At 41.9% G+C, this 23,943-nt stretch overlaps 1 protein-coding gene across 2 annotated transcripts in view; it reads right to left on the bottom strand.

Annotated features, from left to right (window-relative positions):
• Positions 1-2,019: 2,019 nt before the first annotated feature.
• Positions 2,020-23,943, bottom strand: part of PPP2R2A (protein phosphatase 2 regulatory subunit Balpha) — a 35,792-nt gene continuing 13,868 nt past the window's right edge. For both annotated transcript variants that reach the window (XM_084221714.1, XM_084221713.1), the window contains exons 3-10: positions 9,635-9,732; positions 6,620-6,785; positions 6,031-6,143; positions 5,630-5,807; positions 4,843-5,007; positions 4,150-4,319; positions 3,567-3,658; positions 2,020-2,730 (exon numbers count right to left, since the gene is read on the bottom strand). In XM_084221714.1, coding sequence (XP_084077840.1) covers positions 2,451-2,730; positions 3,567-3,658; positions 4,150-4,319; positions 4,843-5,007; positions 5,630-5,807; positions 6,031-6,143; positions 6,620-6,785; positions 9,635-9,732 — 1,262 coding nt within the window. In that variant the 3' untranslated portion in view covers positions 2,020-2,450. The remainder of the gene's footprint in view (positions 2,731-3,566; positions 3,659-4,149; positions 4,320-4,842; positions 5,008-5,629; positions 5,808-6,030; positions 6,144-6,619; positions 6,786-9,634; positions 9,733-23,943) is intronic.

Genomic DNA, 23,943 nt, shown 5'->3' with positions numbered 1-23,943 from the left:
ACATCTCAAGGATCACCATTACCAGCAAACCCAAACCCTTTTCCAAGGTGAGCTTTAACCATTCCCAGCAGGCCCAGCTGTGGTGCAAGAGGAAGCTGTACCGAAGTATTGCTCTGGGTGTCTGCACCCGGGCACTCTGTGCCATCTTCACGTGCTGAGCTCCGTGCAGGGCTGTGCTCAGCACCTTCAGTGCATCCCTGGGGCTCTGGGTGGCACAGGAACAGCAGCCTCAATACCATGGCCCTCATCTTCCCAAACCAGCATCGTTAAACCTGCACCTTCACAGAACACGATTTTACCAGCTCCACAGCAAAAGCATCTCATCACCTCAGTGCCCTCACAGGAAGATAAAGATTAAGCTTTGGCCCTGGAAACAGCTACACATGTGATTAACGTTACTCAACGAGTTGTTTCTCAAACTGTTGGGAAGTCTGGTTTGCTGGAGTAAAATTAGTCACATGCTACTAAATAGGAGTAGGGCCCGCTCGTTTCTTCACCCACTGGAAACAGCTGCTGTCCCTGGGGCAGTTCATTTGTTTTACAAGGCTAACAGGTGAAAAAAAAAGGTAAAATCCTTACAAAGGCTCATGGTCACGCATGCATGGTACAAGACAAATACTGTATTTAAGAGAACTGGATTAATAAATATTAGAATTTTTACATTTTCACACCACTGCAGAAGTACTTAAAAACCTGAAGAGTGATTGCAATAGTAGTCTTGTTAATAACCTCTAACCCAGCCAAAATTTTACAGCAGAAACAGTATCTCAGTTGATCAAATCATAATGTCATTTTAATAACTACCTCTAAGCCACAGAAATAATTAAATACAGGTAACCCAAAAGCAAAAATTCTCCCAGTCAAGGTAAATTCACCATGAATTCAAACTTTACTGAACATTTCCATGAAGGAGGAACAAAACCTAAAAGAACAATCAGCAAAAATACTGGAAGTAAAAACTCATGAGCCTTATAAAGCATCAATATCTAGTTAATCTTTGGATAAGCCTTATGTGCTGAGGAGTTGAAATCTCTCACATCACTATAAACACTTATTTCATGCAGCTTCTGTACTCGCCATGTTTGGCTCCTTGCACCAGTGAACATTTCTATAAGTGCAGGAACTTTGCAAAGCCAAAAGCCAGAAGAAAACATTTGCATGGTTAAAACTACATTTCCAGTTAGCAATAAATACAGAAAATAGAGCAGCAGAATGCAGTGCAGTCATTAGCTATGGAACCATGGTGCTGGCTGGTACTACATAACACCACACAGGAGCTTGGACAATTTCTCACAAAGCCACAGGGGACTTGGTGCTCTAAACAAGGCATTAAAGGTATATTTTATCCTAAAACAAGGCATTGAAGAAACCAGGATGAAACTAAACATTAAGACATTAGTCCCAAAAAATGGAATTTAAAACCTGAAGATTCTATTCCCTTTCTGATTAAAGCAACAGGTTAAAAAGAGGAGCATTCAAGGGCACAGGAAGTGACTGCTCAGATCAAAACCTGACAGCAGTTGTGGTGCCGAGATGGAAGTGGTCATACACACTGGCTGGTGCCCAGGTAACTCAGGAGTGAATGCAGGTACCTGTGAAATCCCTCCCTCTCTTCATTCCCATGAAAAATAATTAATACTGGTTAAAATCATTACAAAAAACATAATTTTATTTTCATGCATCTAAGGTAAAACACAGAGTATTTGTATAAAGAGGTAGATTAAAAAAAAAAAGAAAACAGATTCTCCATTCTTTGTCACTTTTATTCAGTAGTTTGTTTTTTTCCTTATTTTCTCTGTTTTTTGGTGCCAGACATGGCAAGGAGTGATTACAGTCAACTGTTTATTAAAACACTTGTTGCAACACAGACCCCCTTTACCACTGACCCCAAACGGACCCATTTTATGTGCTTTATTTTGTTTATTTTTTTTCCATACACCACCACCAAGGCGAGGTGGAGGGGGGGCGAAGGGGGAAGGGGGAGTCCAGGAGGCCAGAAGGAGGAGGAATGCTACAAGCCACAGCAAGAATGAGCTGTATTTAATAAAAAAAGGGGGCCACGAATGATACAGTAATGAGGTTACACAATTAAATCCCATAGCATGATTGAAGGCTTTCCCTGTGTCTGACGTCATCACAATGGAAGGCATAAAAACTGGAGTAAACCGATGTTGAGACAGTCCAGTCTAGTCCATTAGGCAAGATGGTGCAAGTAGTCATTTAAATTAAAAAGTGCCCTATCCTCACCTAAATGGCTAGCAGGTACGGAGACAACAGAGCCACAGAGCCTTCTCCATGGAGCTATAAAAGTGTGTTGTCATATGGCACATTTTTAAACACTGGAAAGGGGTGCCATAATGGACCTCTCACTTGCTTTTGTTACAGGTACAAATGCTAGATTCAACTATTTCAACTATGCAGGAAGTGACTCTTCAGTTAGGAATGCCAACCTAATTCATCTTGTCTTGAAATATATACAAGTTGTTTGTGGTAGCTACAGCAATGATGTTCTCCTTGGGGTGCCAGGCTGTGTGCAGGATCTTCTTGTTGAAGTCTAAGCTGTCGACACTGATCTCGTCCTTCTTTCTCTTGCCGCTGGCGCACACCTTCCGCGGCTTCAGCACCGTGCGCGGTTTGTTGTTCTCCCGGGACGCCTCCAAGGTGATGTCTCGCTTCGTGTTTCTGTCAAACATCCTGAAGAAGTTGTTGTAAGACCCTGTCATGACAATGCTGCACAGAGAGGGAAGGAAGAAAGATGATGGTTAGGAATTCCTTCTCCTTTTAGCAAGCCAGAGCGTCTCAAGGAGGGTTTCAACTGAGATCGTGCAAATGGAAGGGAGGTGGCCTCACCTACACCTGCTACAGCTAAAGGGAAGCAGGTACTGCAATGTTTTATTAATTTAAAACCCCAAAAATACCCTTTTACATTCCATTCCCTGGGCCCTTTGAGGTATTTTGTTATCAAAGCACCTCGAATGTCATTATTTAATTTGCTTTTTACACACACACACACGAGAGATCCAACATGTAGGATTTTTAGTGACACACAAGGTGTGCAAATTTAGGTACTAAGCAGCACATCACGTTTCTGAAAATGCCTTATAGCCCCTGATTCTGCATCAGCTGCTCAGTAAGAAAAACAGACTTGCAAGCTTCCCTATCCTTCCTTTGCCTCAAAAAATATTTGAGCAGACAGATGCCAGATCCAGATTAAAAAAAAAAAAAAGCACACCACGTCTGACAGTACTGACAGGGAACCAATGAGCTGCTTTAAATGCCCCAAATAAGCAGTTAATGGCATGATTAGCACAGAAGCAAGAGCTGTCCTAAACGGTGTTATTGGCAGGTCACTACCATGGCACATCACTGTAAAAAGAACATTCCTGGAAGGTTTTCCCATGGGTTCCCCTAGAGGTCTGGTGCAGATTCTTACAGTTAATAATGCACATGTTACACTCCACTGAAGTACTACTGCATTATCCAGAACCAGGTATTTGAGGCCCACTGCCCATTTTAAGAATAATTTGGAAAGACCTGAAGTGCATAGGGATAAGAATTCCACTTGCCTGTCTGATCCATTCCAACAGCACTCAAACTTGTCAAAAATGCAATCATTCTCATACAGTGAGCAGAGTTTACTTCTGAGGTATTCATGCACCTGGAAAAGAGAGATCAGAGAAACTGAGTGAGCATTAGACTCATACCAGTAAAACAGCCTTCCCAGACCGTTCCAAAAGCAAGGAACCTGAGACTGCTCACAAGAGCTCTTTCTTATAATGAAAACAGCAATTTTCAGTGGCAGCTAAAAACATTTTACGAAAAGGAAACGTTTCACCTCCTGTTTTCTTCAGGATATAGGTGAGAACAGCCGAAGACTTGTCATGGTTCTCATGGCTGGAGATCACCTCTCCACCTCCCAAACTGTACTGGGTAAGAGGGAGGCCTTTTCAGCCCCAAACACGGGTTTGGGTTCTGCCACCACCCGGCAAATACCACAACCTTTCAGCAGCAGTGTGGAAACCCCAAACCTCAGGGATGCTCTGCCTGAATCTACAGACAAAACTGTAACTGCCACATCAAGACCATCAGTAAGATTCAGCCCCTGTCCAGGTTTTTTGATTTCCAATCCACATGATTTTCATCCAATACCTGGTATGTTTCCACAGGTCTATTTTCCATATTTAAATCCCAGATCTTCACTGACAGATAATCTCTAGTCATCATATATCGGCCACTGTGGCTAAATTTGACATCAGATATGGAAGAGATGATTTCAGAGAAAAATGATCTGTTGCTAGGATCTTCTGGTTCTTCAAACACTGCCGGAAAATAAGACAGGCATTTCAGGTCAGTTTGTGTCTCCTTGATACAAGATACACCTGAATTACTTTAACATTGTGTCAATAAGCTTTCTACCTTGTGTTACTCTGTGTTATATAAAATAACTTTTAAGAAGAAACATTTGTAATACAGTTGCCATACCCTCTTATTCTTGTAGCAAGACAAGGTCAGCTTCTTAAAAAATGAATTCTTTGCTAATATGTGAAGTCTTGATTCACACAGGCACCAGATTTCCAGCACCAAGTATAGACCTAATGGCCTTTAACCACCTGAAGTCTGCAAAAAGCCATTCCTGGTGTCCAAACAGAAGCTGCTAACCATTTTACTCACTATTTTTACTCCAGAAAAACAAAAATGCAAGATTTACATAGATTTTAGGCTTTAGATCTGTTCAGTTTACTACAGGAATCCTACACAAATCCACACAGACAATTCAGTGTTTGATATACTCTAACAGCAAATGTCCTCTGGCACAGGGAGACACTAAACTGCAGCACTCACACTTTGAATGTCTGTCACAGAGGGCTGATGCCCTCATGTCACACAGGCGAATTGTGCCTTTGCTGCTGCTGTAGACAAACGTGCTGCAGCTGTTGGGGTGGAACTCTGCAGCTGTGATCACCTCTGTCAGCTCCTCCATGTTGGCAGGCTTGATATCTACAATATCTGCAGCAGCTCTTTAAGGAATTGCCTCCAGCGAAATGGGTTTTTCCCAAGGTATTTTCCAGCTTTAGATGCTTTCAGAAATGCTACTCCAGGCCTGTGGGACCCAGGCACAACCCAGGTAAGAGTTAAAATCAAGCTGCACAATTTGTCTACGAAGCAAGGTGGTAACATCGCATTCGAAATCAGTTTCAGGATAATTCTTACATCAGCAAAAACCTGCTTCAGTTTTGCTCCACACTCCAGTAGTAATTAATTCTATGCTACAAATTATCTCCCAAGAATTTAATATAGAACGTTATTTTGCTTAAATTCTAATTATACTGCTATGCTATAAAATGCTGTTTTGTATTAAAACTTCACACAGCCACGGCTGCTCCATCCCTAGAAGTGTCCAAGACCAGGTTGGAGCAACCTGGTCCTGCCCACCTGGATGAGGTTTAATGTCCCTTCCAAACCAAACCATTCCTTCTTCAGAAGGAAAAGCCCTTACAATTACTAGGGAGAAATAACCAGGATTAATGAAGATGAATTCTCTGTATATATACTAAACACTTCTCATGAAAGGAAACAAAACCCAACAGTTGTCCTGTTCCCATCCCACAGAACAATGGCAAAAGGATACTAAAACTTCTGTCTGTGATTTCTAGGTGCCACAGGTTGATCCGCAGGTCGTCTGCGGATAGGTACGTTTCATAGTCACTATTGATGGAGATGGAATTGATGTGATACGTGTGGGCATTGGCAAATATCCTTCGTGGGCTGGCTTCCACCATGAGGTCCATAGGCCTGAACACTGGCACCTGCAACACACAGAGCAGGGCAAGAGTGAGATCCCAACCTAGCACAGACATCAGCGCTGCTCAGCACAGTCCTTCAACATCCCCAGCTGGATGAAATATCTTACAAGTCAGTATCTCTGCCAAGTACCACCAGAGGAAAGATTAAGTGAATGATGTGATGGGACAGTTCCTCCCAGAGCCATGGGCTGGGAGAGGAGGAATTAGCTGATTGTGAGCTACTCACCCGTAGTGTTGTAACTGTAGTAGGATCCCTATACCGTCCATCCTCCTCCTTTAAATTATAACCCTCGGGTCTTTTGTCCCTTTCACTGATTTTCCATAACTTTATTGTTTTATCTGCAATGAAACAGCCACAGTTTAAAATGAGAGCTGTGGAGAGACACCAGTCATCACTGCTGATGCCTTCAAACAGACAAGGCCGCCCACGTGCACCAAAAAAGACAAAAATGCTGCTTGGGGAAAACAAGACAAGACAAAAAGCATTAAAAAACCTCCTCCACAGTTTGTTCTTTTTATAAGAGTTAGAGCAAGTTTCAGTCAGGACAGGGATTGCTGTGAATGCTTAATGCAAGCTCTGACACAGGGACTCACATACACATGAAGGTCTCACATGGGCTGTACACAGGGGCTGCAAAGTAACTCAATCCCAAATACCCCACCCTGTGCTGGGGACACCTGTGCCCAGGGAAGCCAGAACCACATCCCCAGATCCCTGCAGTTAAACCCTGCTTGGTTCCAGCCTTTTGGAGAGGATTAGACCAAATCCTAATTGCAAACCTCCATAATAACATGTTATGGTGCAAAATACTTACCATTTGTAGACAATAAAAACTGAGCAGCATTTTTCTGGGGTAACCACCTAATTTTGTTGATCTTCTCTTCAATTTCTAAACTTTTCAAGTAGTCAAACTCTGGTTCATGGCTTTGAAAGGTACTGTAAACATTGTATTCTCCCCTACTGTGAGACTGGGTTTTGTTCTAAAAAGAGAATTAAATGATCAAGACAAGTATACAACGTACATTGGGGTACAACCTGCTTGATTTTCATGATCCTGCCAACCAAATAAGATGAGCATCATCTCTGTGGCAAGAAATTTATTAAAGTTTCTACTATTTTGGCTAAGAAAACATCAGAGAAAAGACAGTTCATGCAGCACCTTAAGTTTCCAGAAACTCCCCACAGAATGTGAATAACATCTCTAAAAAGTTTTCACGTTAATGCTGAGCAGCTGAACAAACTAATATTTTACCTATTAAAAAAAACCAAAAACAAACTACAACTTCTTTCACCTTTAGTTTTTCCATCTTTGCTTTTTAAAGGGAATATTCCTTCCCCTGCAACACAGACACACAAATGGCAAATCTACTCTGTGAGTACATTCAGCTTTCCAGGCACACTATGGAAATCCCACATGGCACCTCTAAATTTATACCAGCAGCTCCACTATTCTGGTTTATAATCTCCAAGTCCCCTGAGAGCTTCTGAACTGCTTAAGCAGCTTTTTCTTCCTCTTTCTAGAAGGGGAAAAAGCTCATCACCTCTGCTCTGGCATTAGAGTCACCCCTGCTGTTACCTGACCAGGTGGAAACGTTTGCAAAACTGAAAAATTTGCACAATTCCTCTTTCCAAAAGCTGCGTCTTAGGCACCAAAATATCACACTGCATGGACTGAACCTTGAATTTCATCCACTGGGTGCAGAAAATTGGACCCACTTCTGGTGTAGTACTCCCCGTGTTCCCCTATAGTGGCTTCAAGCTGAATTTTGTGGTTTATTGCTGTCCCACCAACTCCAGAGATTGCGCCATCAGATGCCTTTGCTGTGATATCTTCCTGGCTGGGGACTTTGCTCCTTCCTTCTCTGGTGTCTCATGTCCATGGGCTCATTTAATCCCTCAGTAGCTCACCAAAACACACGTGATACAACCCTTGCTGGCCCACATTAGTCACATTCCTTGCATCATTTTCTTGTGCTTCATACCCTGAGAGCCGGCAGGAATTCTTGTACTTTAAAATAAGCTGGGGGCGGGGAAGGGATAAGGGGGCAAAATGCTTAGAAATCACATTTGGCAGCAGAATTCTGCACCACACCTGTCCCTTACACTGTTTTTCCCACCCTGGAGAATAGAAGGGACTTTGTTCTAAGCCTCAGTCAGAACTAACAACTGAAGCTGGGTCACTGCATGGAACAACTTGGAAAGGAAATCTATTGTGCTGTAGGAAATGCCTTAGGAAATCCAGGGAACTGGGAACTTTACTTCAATTCCAGACTAACCATAACCATATTCTAGTAAAACTTGACAGGACCAGAATAACACATAAACCCAATAATATGTGAAATCCATCCTTGGGATAAAATCAAAATTTAAACTCTCAGTCTCATGGCACTCAAAGGAAAACAAAAAATTCCAAACAAGGAGAGGTGTTGGCCCAAGCGCCTGATGTTAAATTCCAATTTAGGTAATTGCACCGTGCCTACGCAAATTCCTCCTCAGTTTCTGTGAGATGCAGGATTCACTTCCTGCCTGGCACTGAGCTGATGTCACTGGCTGCCACATTCCAGCCCGGAGGTGGCAGCAGTTTGGCAATGGGTGAAGCCACGCAGGTTTGCACAGCTCTTCACACCGCCCCTGTCAGTGTTTCTCTTCCTGCAGGAGTGGTCTGCAAAGCTCTCCAGTGCAGTGTGGCAGAAAGGGGCACAGAACTCCAAATAGGACACTTATATTTTATACACTTTCACATATAATATCTGCTCTAGACAGTTTGTTGGAACAACCAACTACCAGTGCATCAGGGAAGTAATCCCCTAAACACAAATAATTCCCTAAACACAGAGAAGTAAAAAATGCCAAAACCAATTCTGTGGAATTTCATCTGACAACCCAGCTGTTTTTCCTACCCCCAGATCCCAGCTCCTGAGGACGTGAGCTTGGATTATGCTGTAAAAACCAAGGAGTCATTTAAACAGAGTTCACCTGAAAGCAGCCAAGGAACTGCTGCAACCTTAAGCTACACAAGAGGATTCTTATAAGCATCAAGCTGCACCTCAAGAATTAAAAGTAATAAAGAAATGAAAGGAAAACAATAAAAAGCCACAAAATACCCCAAGAGCTGGTGCCACACAGCCCCACTAGATGTCCCCACTGACCGAGGGGAGCTGCTGGCACAGGGACGGTGCCTTGCCCACAGATCAGCCCTCTGCTCTGGGAACCAGAAACCCCAAGCTCTGGGAGTTTTAAAATGGAAAAGGAAGGAAAAACTGCACAAAACTAACAGTGGCATCTCTAGACAGTGAGGTGACATCTCCCTGAAATCCTCTGTCCCTGAAATGCATTCTAACCACAACAACTTCCAACTACAGCCTCAGTTAAAATCTGGCACTGCAGCTCAGCTGCCCACTGACAGGGAGGTAGAGCCAGAAGACCAAAAAACAAGGATAAAGGGAGAAAAGATACCTCTGCTATGGGGATGCTGTGGTTTTACCTGATTGATGTGACATCTGAGGTCACAGTCACACACTGACCTAAGGGCAACTTTTAATATCCCCAGTTACACTGAAATCTGAAATCATCGTCACAGCCAGGAAGAGTCATTGTATAAGAACCAACTTCAGCTCCCTCAAGGGTCTTATGTGTCCTACTCCTTTTTGGTTTTCCCTTTCAACATTCTTTATACCACAAACAAAAAGTGTTTAAAATATCTTCTATCACAAAGTTCATTAAATTCCAGTATTGTAATCACTTCTCACACAGGCATGCACTTCGTGTAAGGGTTTTTATAAAAAGGGAATAGAAAGAACATGTAATTCAGTAATTAGACAGCACTCACCTCCTGCTCCTGTTGAAAGATGACAACTCTCCCTCCCTTGTCTCCTGTTGCTAACAACTCTCCAGAATGGTTAAATTCTACTGTAGAAATTATATCCGCTGCAGAACAACAAAAATAAATCCCCTAGATTAATCATTCTTCTAAATACCAATTGGCCAAGAAAGCCATGATTAAAAAGAAACCCCAAACCATAAAAAAAAATCCTACTTTAGTTAAAGGACATCTATAAAATGCAAGTAGAAGTTTCTTCCAAAAAATAACAGTTGTTTTTAAGCTGTACATTTGAGAAGCATTTATAGATCACCAGGCCAGAGCTACAAGCATGGTGTTGTGCATTATTGTTCTTAAAGGTTTAGTATCCTCAGCTGCTTAGAACTGATTTTTCTACTCTGACTCCAGATAATACAGACTATACCTACTTAGAGCAACTGTGTACCTTTATTTTCCCAATTTTTCCTAATGCATGATTTAGATACAATCATTATCCATATGACCTCAAAGCACCTTTTTTGGTTTTTTTAAGGACTCAGTACACATTTGATAAATTAAAGGCAAAAGGTACCAGGGGAGAAAAGTTCAGATATCTGTGTTTAAGGAATGCAAGGAACAAACAACTGCAGAAAACCAAGAAAAAAACCTCAATAGTCTCCAAAATGCCTGAGTACCTCTTCTGGATGAAGAAGATTTACACTATCACAAGTGTTTTTATAGGGAGTGCTAAAATTAAATTGTAAATATACAGTGACAAGAATAGCAATCCGTAGTATCAAACTGAGCTGTTCATACATCAGAAAGGACAAATTACACCTTAAGCTCAAGCCCACCCATTCCCATTTCCAAAGGTACAAATGCTCCTTGGACTCCCAAATAATTGAATCAGAAGCCAAACCATTTTTGAAACACCAAATTGAAACACAACTCTATAAACCTAATTTTCTGCCAGAGAAACTACTTGAGAGTTTTACATACACAAGTCTTAAGGCTATTCCACTTTCATGCCAGTCAGCTGTAGATAAACAGTATTTGCTGTGGGATGGCTTCTTTTTTCTCCATTGCATTCACAACATTTTAGACTTAAACAAGATCAATACCTGCTTGACTTAGAGCCAAACACCAGCTCCACAGAGCTGGTGTTCTTCAGCACAAACTGCCCTAGAGATCCCCCCGCCAAGCTCCCTGCCACTGTCACCTGGCACTGCTTATACTGGCTGGAATGCCTCCAAACAGAGTTAAGGACAGAAACACAACCGCAGCCTGTAGCTCACTGGACCAGGATCCAGACCACACACAAACAAACTTCATTTCAGTGCTCGCCATTTTTTCACCCCAGAAGGCAGCAGTTACTTCAGCCAGTCATTCTTGCATTTGTGACCAAGAGTAAGCGATTAAGCTCACATGTGTAAGGCTTAAGATGATGCAAACCTCTGAGCTGCAGATATGGTATTTCATAGGTACCTCTCCCAGGTGAAGGGGGCACAGAGATAAGAAACAACTCATCAATGTGCAGAAAGATGGAGGTGCAAACCAAGCAGTCCAATTTTGACTTTTTCACACAATGCAAAGCACACAGTTGTACTCCTCCAAGAGGAAAAGACCTTACGTTATCAATTAATTGAAGAAAAACACACTAACATATCTCAGCAGTGAGAAGTACACAGAATAATTACTATTGAGGAAAACAAAGTCTTAACACTACAGGCTCTGACAGTCTTGAAACTGGTAAGACAACACAGGGAATTATTAGCAAACCCAATGTGTCCATGTGGAAAGAAGAGCAGCGAAAACAACTGCCTTAGAAGTCTCATATATCCATCTAAGAACAGATGGATAAATTAATCAAAGTACTTCTTTTGTGAAAGTCACTGGAAAGTTTAGAACAGGCAGCAACAGCAGCCAGAAAAACCTTTGTTTAAGGACAAAAATCTCTATTTTCCTAGGTCTGATGAAGCTATATATTGTATTTAATAATAATACAAATCTCACTTAGCAGAAAGACAACCACTTTTCTGTAGATCCCAGACATTCTTGCCTTTTTTTTTTTTTTTAATTTTCAGGAGAATCCAAGCTTTCCCCCAGTGATTTCCAAGCTCATACAGATCCTTCCTTATCACAAACTCAAGTGCACAAACAAACTTTCAGCACCCATACCCCACACCTCCAAGGAGTCCAGCAGGCCCAGGCAGTGGTGACAAGATACTGAAAATTCTCCAGTGCCTGACTGACACCATGCAAATCATTCCAAGAATTGGATCAGTTTTAAATTAAAACCAAATACATTCCTTAGGACCAATCACAATGGAAAACTATTAATTTGTTTTAATACTCAAGATACATCAATAAATCCAATGTGCCTTCCACAGTGTAATTTTAGACTGTTTCCTCTCCAAAGGAAAAAAAAAGTGCTAGAAACATGACAGAAAAAAGTGATTTCTGCTTAAGTAATCCCAAACCAGGGCCTAGATACAGATTTCACAAAGAAATCTTTACTAGAAAGCAAACAAGCAGTTGTACATGCAAACCCAGTAATGCCCTGTTTGGAATTCCACATTCCCATACCTTCTTCAAAGCAAAAGCCAGACATCAAAACACTGGTGCTGACCTGGATGGATTAAAAGGTGTTGGAGAAATGACAGAGGGAGCTTTTCAACCTCCCCAGTGCCTGGATTCGCTTGTGGATTCCCATCTGTGTTAACATCCTCATTGCCCAAAACATGTACCAATCTTATCCTTCTTTTTTCCAGTGACAGTTCTAATTCCTTGATCATTTTAGCCCTTCAACACCACCGGAGAGTATCCCCAACCTGCGGTGTTTTCCCTCCTCTCCCTAGGTGGGTGCCTGCAAACACAGAGCTGCTCCTGCTGGCCACATGCTGGGAAATGATCCCTTCCCAGTGCCAGGAGCACTTGGAAGAGATACTGAAGGGAGAAGCAGATGTGTAGTGCCCTACCGTCACCACACTGATGGCTGCTGAAATCGGATGCGTTTCAGTGCCCTTTCCTTCCAGCACAATGCCAGAGATAAACAACCACTGACCCCTTCCTTATCTGATACCCAAACCCCTCCTAGGCCACAGCATTATCTGCTGTCACACCCTAAGATGGGGATCAGATTTGTCTTCTCCTCCCCTCAAGCATCTCAGGACATCTCTGACACCAAGATGCAGCGTGACGGTGTCAGTGCTGAGGGTTCAAAACACGACATGGCAGCATCAATCACAGGACATGGAGACATGATTGTGACAAAGACAAAAATCAGGACACAGCAAGGTACACCCTCATTCCTGCAGAGCACCTGCAATACCAGTACCAAGCAAACCAGGTTTCTCCTTCTTGCATAACTTGGGACAAAGAATTCAGAGGTTATTACATCATTTACAAGTATTTCTCTGCACAGATCTGTACATATGTCCTTTAGATCCATTCAATATCCCTTCACAGACACTTACTGTTGTAGAAACACTTCTGAGACTGCTAAATGCTTTCAAATAATGTTATTTAGTGATCTGAAAGCAAAGGGGTAGTGGGGCAGGAATCACCTACATAACGTGAAATCTATTTATGAATGAAAATGTTCTGCAGCTGGTTGAGCAAAATACTGTGGAAACAGAGCTGCTGCACAGTTGTATCTCCACCTCAGAGACATAAAACTCTATAGTCAAACCAAGCCACTGATCACAAGAATCTCAAACTAAAGAGAGGTTTTGGTCCCTGATCCATCAGCACACAGAGACAGGGCAGTCTGCTTCCCCCAGAGCCATCCAGAGCTTCCTACAGCTCTCCCAGATCCAGCAGCTACAATCTGGCAAAGCTTTCCTCTCCTTCTGCACATCATCTTTATTTTCACAACCTGCTTTAAGTTTTCTAAGCTTCAATGAGACATCTTCACTTTTCAAGTGCCCAAACAAAAATCAAAACCGCCAGCAAGATCTGGTTACTTGACTGGATTCAAGCAGGACTAAATTCTTCCATGGCAGACATGGAGACAGAAACCAGAGGAGACAATAAAAAAAAAAATCAAAACATGGTGTTTGACTTTGACTGGGAATAGGAAAAGGATAAAACCCATCTCAGAGCTTCAGGTAAGGCTCTGAGGCCACTAGGCCAGTGCACCGGAAAGGGAACCAGTTCAAATTAAAAAAAGAAGAAGAAAGGAATCCAACAGATCTCAAATGCCTTTTCCCCTGTTAAAAGCAGTGTTTGGAACAAGAAAAACTCAGACACAAATACTCAAACACACTGTCACGCTCTGGGGGCCCTCCACATGTTGCAGCGAATGCAGAACACGTGCACTGTCACCATCAAGTTTTCTGAAACTTTAAAGAAAGGATTGTGATGAGGTGTTACCACTGTCTATGGAAAAAGGGAACAAACCAACTTCATCAATCCAAACCAGCAAAAGAAAACTGTAATCCAATGACTTCATTCCAGAAGGCCCATCACAAACCTGAAAAGCAATTCTGTATTAACTTTGTTTCCAATAATACAATAAAGAGGATTTTATTAGTAGAGAAGAGGCTATCTGTTTTAATGTTCCACGAACTTTATATAAACTCTGCTTAGAAAACATGCTTGGTAGGCAAAACATGTCACCTACTCTGCAGCAGCGAGTCAATCATGGCAGGAACAAAGAGAGTCTTTATTTCATCAGACCCAAAAGCTTTCTGTGCAAGTTTTCAGAATCACGTTGATCTGCTGCCTAAGCAGAGAGCAAGTAAATCAGAGTGTTTATACAAGTGGAGCAATCTCTTGATGTTTCCAAGGACTGAACAAAGAACTGTAACATTTAAAAAGCATTTTAAAATTATTTAGAAAGTATTGTTTATACACCTTCCCAGTGGCACAAAATACCATTTCTGGAATTTTCCAAAGGAGCAACACAAAATAATCTTAAAAAGATTATCAAAATCCATAAAGCAGAGCAGATTATTTACAGGCTGGCAATTCTGTGAAAACCAAATTTGCTGACCTGATGTGGAGACCATGTCCTCAGTTTATCAGCCTGGAAAAGCTATTTTCATCAAACTAAACATCAATCAATCATTCCAAGGAAACTTCAGAAACGGTCTCAAAACAAAAACTTTAAGAAACCAATTTTTAGGATTCGTATTAAAATCCACGGAAGCTCAAACAGCCTCAAACTGAGGAAGCAGCAGAGAAGTAGATAAACATAATGAGAGATAAAGACAGCAAAATATTTGAATTCGATGCACAATTGCTGAATATACCTGAGCCATTCTTCCTAGAGAGAGCAAGAGTCTCTGTCCAGGAGAACCTGCAGACATTAAGTGTCTGGAAATCACTTGTGGGTGGTTTGGTGCTTTCCAATCCACGGTGAGGCAAAACCTCCCTGCTTCAAACTACTGAACAGATGTGGCTTCCAGAAACTCCAGCTCAAGTCACAGCTAATGACAGAAATTTATGGCTTTTGATTGGACTTTCTTGTTTCCAATGATGGTTTTGTTTTGGACTTATGTACTTCAACATTGGGAACAAACCCCAATCAAACAATGAAAGACACTGGAGAGAAAACAAAAGCTCTTCCAAGGCTTCAAATATTTTAAGTAGCTCCACAATGCACTGAGTCATCCCACCAACACCCCACTGTTGGTGATTTGGATTTACTCCTTTATCCAGAGTCCTGATATATTGTGTATTTATCTCTGAGGGTAGATAGTGAGGTGTTAATCCCAAAGTGAACAGGAAGGCTGTTTAAACGAGGTCAAGGCAGGGTGACCACATCTGTGTGCAGAGAGCTCCCAACACAGGGTACCAAACTTCACACCCCAGGAAAAGAGTGAGAGCAGAATGCCATGAACTGTTTAGTGCTGGTGGTGTAAAAGAAAACACCCTCTGCATTCCAGCCTCATCCCTAATTTAAGTCTGTGGAGAGAGGGAAGGGAACACAAGGATTGTGTGCTCTGCAGTTACCGTGACCAGTCTTACTATTGACTTCATTTCCCTCTTCTTCATTTACTTGCCTGAAGGATTTCCTGCATTCATTCCATCTCCCTGAAGTGACTAGGTAACAAATCCAAAGGCAGCTGGGAGAAGGCATTCTTACTGTTCAATTTACTACTTGAGACTCATTCCAGAAGTCCTTTAAATAGATCTCTTCTCTACTAGAGAGGGCATTAAAAATATATTAATTCCTTAAAATATGGGGACAGGAAGAAACGCACGTAGACACAGAAGAGCCAGAAAGGGGTTATTGCCCTTGTGGCAAAAATCCTCCCTCTGTGCCATGCATCTCTGCCAAAGCCAGCCGGTTCCTTGTTCTCTCCCAAGTACCAGCTCTGGAATTTTGCAACACAAAGCTGCCCTCCTTCCCAGGGAGGGGAATTTGTCTGATGGCCAACTCGCTCCTCAGTGCTGCTGGCCCTGCCGGGCAGACACAAGCACACGAGCCCAGGGTGCAGCTCCAGCAGACAGTAATTAGGCTGGGTTTGCTGGGCTTTGCTTTGCAAACCTGGGAGCTGTACAGAGACGAGGAAGATTTGCAAAGTGCTCCCTGCCCTGCACATTCACTCCAAGTGAGAGAACTCACTTGAACAGCCCTGGGAGGCTGACAATTAAAAACATGACCATGAGAAAGTGATCATTTTCCTGCTGATGCTGAAAGCATTTAGTGCAGTTTGGTGAAGATGCACTTCAGTGCTGAGACTCACCCAGTCCTATTTACATCCCTACCCACATGCAGCATACACAACAGTGGCCAAACAGGGAATACACATAGTATTCCACAGCATAAATTACTCACCTAATATAAACCTTGTCAAGCAGGCCTAAGCCACCATAACTTCACTCTAATTTCCTGGACTCCTCTATATTCCCATTTCTTTTCTTTTATTCACCCTTTCTTCTCCCTTTCCTTCTCCAACTTTGCCAGTCCTTTGAGGAAAGATACACTAGGGAAGTTCTAGTTCAACAATGAGTTCAACTTTGGATTAGAAAGCCATTATTATTACTACTACACGTTTAATTTTTAACTTTTTATTTAGCTCCCTAAAATAAAAGTTTGATACTGCTTGATTAAGCTTTTCCTGTTACTTCCTAAGCCACATTAGCATGCCCCATGCCTGCCCTGCTCCCTGTGGGCTCCCAGGTAAGCAGGACTCCAGTCCTGCATGGCAAAGCACAGCTCATTGTGCCACATCCTCCTGATATCACTCTTTGTGCTGTCAAATCCATGTACCAGCAATGACATCAAGAACACTCTGTTATCACCAGTCTTCAGAAGCAGGAGCTGGCATTAGTCACTTTTTTTAAAATGGGAGGTGGAACTGGAGGCAAGGGAAAGAATCAGTACTCCAAGACTCCACAGGATTTGTGTATATTAGGACGGCTTAGAACTTACAGCTGCATTTGTAACACTTAGATAGTCTAGAGATAATGCAACTTAATACTCAAGTACAAAACAATGTTATTTTGGTGGTTTTGCAAATTTGTGCAAATAACTTTTGTTAAGCCTCATGGCTTCCTAGAAAACACAACAGCAAACTTCCATCCCCTCCCGTGGCAGGAACAGGGCACCAGCCCTCATCTTGTTGCCTTTTAAGTTTTATGCAAGGCCAGTAATGCTCCTAAATAGCTTTGCTGGGCTCAGCACTCAGAGCAGAACAACTCCAAACCCACCTGTCCCATGCACCAGAAGCTGTTCCTCCCGGCAAAGCCAAAGTGAAAGGATGGCATTGGAACTGCAGAGAACAGGATTATCACAGAAGTGACTCAAAAGCTTCTACAAGTTGGGATAGGAACAAATATGTAGATTAAGTGTTTTACAAGATAAGAGTAAAGCAGAGAACAGAATGACCATCTGCTAATCTCTCATCTGGAACACAGATTCTTATGCATCCAGAAATCTTTACAGGCTCTGGAGTTAACTGTGGCCTCAAAGTAACATCCTCATTTAAACAGAATTCAGAGAAAGCACAATCTATGGTCAACATTACAACCCAGGTTGGACAGGCAGCAGCACACCGAATGTTTTAACTCTTGTGTTTGGCACACATTGTGCCTCACTTGGGCAACTGCTTCAATATCTCCACTCAGGGCAAGTTTCCATCACTAAATTTACCATTATTTTCCCCCACAGTCCATTCCTGGGCCAAGGCAAGAGACCAAAAAAGAACTGCACAAACTCAACAACTCTCAGAAGGAGCAGAAATCACTACAGGGAACACTTATAATCCTCTTCAACAGACACTGCCACCACCTCAAACTTCTGTGAACAACGGTAACACATTTCTGTTAAACAATTTGTGTTTTGCTAAGCTAACAGAGTTCACTGAGACTGAGCTGAAGGCATCAGATGAGCAAATTTGCTGTGGGGGAAAGCACGGAACACTCAGGAGCAATCACATCTCCACCTAGCACAGCTGGATTTACAAAGGCCATCGAGCCCACACCCAAAATGTCAATTAACTGCATTTCTGCATGCAATCTCCACAAGTTTCCACCTACAACAAGGCCACAGTCTAGCTTTGCTTGAACAGAAAGAAAACTTATTTAAAGTTCAGACCCCTGGCTTCCTGTCTCCATCTATAGTAGGAAACTCAAGTCTCCAGTACACAGGACTCCGACACCTGTGGTGGCAGGGAAAATACAGAGATGACAAACAGCAGCACGTCAAAGCACTCTGAAAACAGATGTGTCAGATACTGATGTGTGCCTGCTTCCTACCACTGAAAATGACATAAAATTGCTCTGAAATTTTCTCTTTGTGAAAAGAAAGCATTCACACTGAAAAATAATACCATGAGCCTTAGGAAGGAACTTTTACACCTTACACTGATTTTAGAACTGTGATCCACTGGGCAATACCTGTACCACACTCACTGTAACCACTGGGCTGTAGGTTTTACTTCTGCTCATCAAGTCTAGCACTGCACTCTGTAACTCCTTTTAAGCCAACCTCACTACAAACCTACAGAAGAAAGAAACCCTATGGGGTTAGGATTTCTTAGCAGGAAACAGTCCTGAACTGGCCCCTTGAAACCATTTCATCTGATGAGAGAGTTTAATAGTTTTGGGGTTTTTAACCCCAAATAAGTTTTTGTTAGTAAGTATTTCAAAAATTACTGTGAAAAATCCTCTCCTGTTACAACAACAGCAGACAGAAGAATGTTTTCTCTATACAAACAAATGCAAAACTGTTTGGTTTCTGGATAGAAACCATTAACCCTCATCATGCTGATTAACTGCTTTCTATTTTAAACTTTAAGACATGACTGCAGTTCCCTTCAGAACACATGCACAGGATATCAAGAGGAAAATTCCCTCCTTCCACCAAACAAAAGAATATCAATTGAATGAATTTAGTTCAAAAGATGCTGCAAACCAGAGATCCCAGAACTTGCATTGCCCCTTGGCTGGACACGACCTAACTGGGAGAACAGAAGAAGGCACAAGCAGCCTGATCACATGCAGAGAAGCAGGAAAATAAATACATTTACAACAGACCACACAAATAAACACCCCCAAAAAACTCCCCACTCCTGCTAACTGGGCTGCCCACACCCAGGCCCTGCATATTTAACAGGTAAAGGTTAACCTGGGTCCAGCAGTAGTTGATGGGATGTGAAAAATGCAACACCCTGGAATCAGCAAAACAGGAACTGTGGCCCTCGCTGCAGTTCCCACATCCTTAGGAGCTGCCTCCAGCTCTGAGGATGAATTTTACAGGTACACCCAAGGCAATCTACCCTACAGTCCTTCCCATCCTGGAATTGAGGGGGTATGTGTCTGAAGCTTCTTCCAGAGCTCCACAACTCTCGGAGATCGCTGCTGTCCCAGTAACTCCATGTGAAAACTACTGCCAAGTGGGGACCTTACCACTTCAAGACAGAGCCATTTTTCAACTCAACATGAGCTACATCAGCTTGAAAATACTCCAGACTCAATAATAAAGGATTATTTAATACATGACAAGAATTCTCTGGAGGCATCTTCTGCCTGGAAACCACACAGAGAAGTTACAGCACTCTGTGAAAGGCAGCTCAACCTCGAGATGAGCTGAGGCATCACTCCATCATTTCACTTTATCCTAGTAGTTTCTAGTCTTTGCAAGAGGCCTCCAAGTTTTCATTCCAGGAATAAATGTGATTAGGAAAGCAATAACTAAGTCAATTACCCCTTTTAAATCTTTATTACACAGGTACTGAGTTTTTCCCCCAAAGAATATCCTAAATAATGTATTCAAGCAGGGGACTCCACCTTACGTTATTAGCACTGCAAACATATTTAGGAAGGTAACAGAAATACACATACACAGAGAACATTTTGCTGGGGACAAAGGGCAAGTGATGAGCATTTAATTCACATGTCTTAATAAACACACTTCCCAAACTCAAATATTCCTTCAAATATGACAGGAAGTGCCTATTTGCTTTTCCTATTCATGCTAATTCAGGTCTATTGTTGGCTGAAACAAAGGTCTTTCAACCTGCATAAACCGTTCCCAGGACATTTGACACCAGTTTATTAATATCATAAACAGGAGAGGCCGGAGTGGCAGAAATCCAGCCCCACTCCTGGTACCCAGCTGAAATCACCTCAGAAAGGTGGGTGAGTGTTTCACAGTTTGTGGAACTACAACATTTATCCAGAATGAGCAGTTGAAGGTCACAGCGTCTCCTTGAGCCTCTTCCTTGCAGCTACTGCAATATTACAGAATAATTATAATTTTTTTTAAAGGGCTCAGTCTGTCCAAAAGCTTTCTGCCTTTCAAGCAGAATTGTTCTGCTTTTAAACCAAAAAAGTAATCAGCAATAACTCCAGTGTTTCAGCATTTTTAAATACCAGGAACCTGTTTGATGGGTAAACTACTGTGGGGTTCAGTTTCCCAACATCACAAAATTCAGCTGCTGAGAGCTTCCAGCTCTTGAAGCTTAAATCTATTTTCAGGCGGGGAAGAGGAAAAGAAGAGTGGCCCTCCTACTGAGGATGTGTCACACTCAGTGTTGCATCAATCCCCTTTCAATTACAGTGAAAACTCCTCTTCACTCAGAGTCTAGGATTACCAAAAAAAGCCTGGGAACAGTAGTTATCCAGAGGTTAGATAACACCACAATCGGAGGCTATGCACCCCTAAGCTCTCCATGAGAAATGATGAGTTTGATAGGAAATAGGGAAAAAAAACCCAAAGCAGATACACAAAATATAAAAAAATATCCTAACCTAAGCAACATTTGTGTTAAATGCATTATAATTCTTAAGTCACTTTGTTTCAAAACACCATCTGCCATAAAATCCATCTGACATCCTGGGTACCTGGCCTAGGTTTGCTTGTGCCCTGCTGCTATCACAGGCCACGTCAATTACACCTAATCTGGAGAAATTGTGTTCCTGTGTTGATGCAAAGCAGCCCAGAACCTCAAGCTTCCATCAAATGCCGCAGAATTCTGGGAACCAACAAAGTTTTAACAGCCCACAAGAGTCACAGAACCAAACCTTCTTTAAATATACTGAAAAAATGAGCACGCACGTGTTCTTTGGTGATGCAGCAATAAAACTCTAACTAAAAGCAAATTTCTTTTATCCCCAAGTGTAATATTTACTAAAAGGCAAGAATATGAAACATATGGTTTGTTTGAAGGGGGACTGGCAGTGTCAGGGTACTCTGCTTCTACAGTTTTGAATACAGATAAAGCATTAGGTATTACTACAACATAGAGATAATTTGGCTAAATTACACAAGAAAGAGCTTCCTTTCCTTGGAATTTTCCTGTTTCAACCACACCTTATCCCCTTAAACAAAGTAGCTGTGCTAAGTGCTACACACACACAATCCACACCAGCTCTAGTTTTTCAGAAACACTTGCAGCTACCAAAACATACACTGATTTCTGAGGCAAAGATGGCAGAATGGTTTAGTTGTTATATTTGTATTTTGTAGAATTTAGTTTGGGAATTACTCCTAATTTCTGTCCTTTGTACAACCGCATACAGATCATCTATATCTAATTACAGGGGAACAAAATTAACTCCAGCAGGAACCAACTTCATGCCCACAATTGCTTAATCTGAGATCCCCTCAGGTGCCTGAACATTCTGTCACTATCACTCACAAAACTGGGTTGTTGAGCAATAGAAAGAGAACTGAGACAAAAAAACTTATAAATAACAGATTTGATTATTTATCCTCTTACACAGCATTTGCTGGTTTTAATACTCTGGTACATGACTTGTTCCAACATCTTTTCTGCCTGCAGAGCTTTAACTTACAACCTAGCATTAATAAAGTTGCAGCAAAACTGCGTATCTATTTCCAAGAGGGTAACAACTCAATTTAAGCACTGCTGAATATAAAAATTTGTGTTTACTGATTTTCAAGAATAAGCTTCATGCTAAAACAAAGAAATTAAATGTCTATTTATGACATTTGTGAGCTGTAGAAAATATCCTTGCAGACCTGGAGATAAAGTGCATCCTAGGAATCTATAAAGATTCAGGAGACCCCCAACTCCATCTCATGCCACCACTCCCTGGAAAACCTGTATGCACACAGCTAAGTCACAGTTCATTCTCTCAAAGCTCCTCAGGGTTTATCCATAATGCTCACACAAGTGCTCCATAATTCTCCTAAGACAGGCTTTGAAATGCAAGTTATACAGAGTATAAGGATTCCCCAAAATGCATTAGAAGTATCTGACTGAGTCTTATTGAAGCTTGAAAGTTTTATTTTTTCTCTCTGTGATAAATATGTTGGCAACGTATCGGTTTTGCAAACCCAGGCTAACTACCCCTTGGTAGCAAAAGAGTTTTGCTGAGTGCAGAGCTGCTTTATTTATACTTCTCAGTTTCTCAGGGAGCTACTCTTAATGTGCCTACAAAGAATGAAAAAGTATGTTCATGAAATAAAAAAATGTGAGCAAGCTCAGAAATACCAACTAGGCCTTCAAAAAGAAAAGGGTGTCAGCAGTTCAGCTGTTCTTCCCACCAAGAAAGATGGAGAGGGACTATCTACAAAGGCCTGGAGAGACAGGACAAGAGGGTAGGTCAAGATGGGATATTGGGAAGAAATTCCTCCCTGTGAGAGTGGTGAGGGGCTGAGATTGAATTCCCAAGGAAGCTGTGGCTGCCCCAGACCTAGAAATGTCCAAGGTCAGGTTGGACAGGGCTTGGAGCACCCCGGGATAGTGGAAGATGTCCCTGCCCATGGCAGGGAGTGGGACTGGATGGGCTTTAAGATCCCTTGCAATCCAAACCATTCCAGGATTCTGTGACTCCAAGTTATCCCCAGTTATCAGCACAAAGGCAGTGCCTCAGAGCTGATTTCCATTCCAGCCTTGTGTGTGCCCCACACCCACAGCACAGGTGCTCCTTCAGCAGAGGTGACTTCAGACATCCCCAAGGCTGTGGATAGTGAAGATCTCAGAGATCCTTCTGAGACTGCTCCGTGGCCACGGCTGAAGGTCTTTAATAAACATCCAGGAGGAGCAGTAGGTACAGCTGAGAGATCTGCACTGAGACAATGTCCCAGCCATCTCCTGTGGGGCTCCTTCTCAGTGATCCCACCCTCACTCTGACACCTGATAAACACATTTGCTGTGATAACCACGGGTTAAGGACATTCCAGAGTCCCCACTCCGAGCAGGGATTTCTCAAATGCCAAAGTTATTTTTATGCTCTTTGATTGCTTTTAAAAGGGGATTTATTCTTTCTTAGGAAAAAAGTTTTTGAGCAACAGGACCAGCAGAGAATCAGCCCTGTGACCCAGGCAAAACACAGAAGTATTTATTCACCTCTTCTTTATTTCACAGAATGTTTACGAGTTTCTCCTCAAGACTAAAAATTACTCAAGGCAGCTTACACCAATTATAACTGAATATTCAATAAAATATTCCTGTATTACTTATTCAAGTGGGTGTTTACCCACACAGCACTGGAAAATACAGCCCATTTACTAGTGCAGGTATTAATTCATATAACAAACATCCAATTAGCACAAATTTTGAGGTCTGTTCATGGAAAGAATAAATAATTTTAATTTCAAGTTGTAATTACTTGAGCCCTAACCTAATGCTTAGTTATTATCTTATAGCATTTATTTTAAAAAATCCAGTAAGAGAATTTACTTGCTTCTACTCATATTTATTAATTTTTATATTTTTTTTCCCTATCTCAAGACAGGTGATTTGTGAGTCCTTGGATCTAATTTGATTGGTAATTATTTACTTTTTAATTCCTGCTGACAGCCCCTACACAACCCTACAGAAAAATTCCTCACATCCACCATACTATCTGCCCTGAAGTACACACTAATAACAGGCTAAACAGTCCCTAAGCAGACCTTACTTCAGATCTTTTCA

Source organism: Fringilla coelebs (assembly GCF_963513975.1).
Source record: "Fringilla coelebs genome assembly, chromosome: 26".
NCBI classification, from domain to species: Eukaryota; Metazoa; Chordata; class Aves; order Passeriformes; family Fringillidae; genus Fringilla; species Fringilla coelebs.
This window is presented reverse-complemented; position numbering and strand designations above follow the sequence as displayed.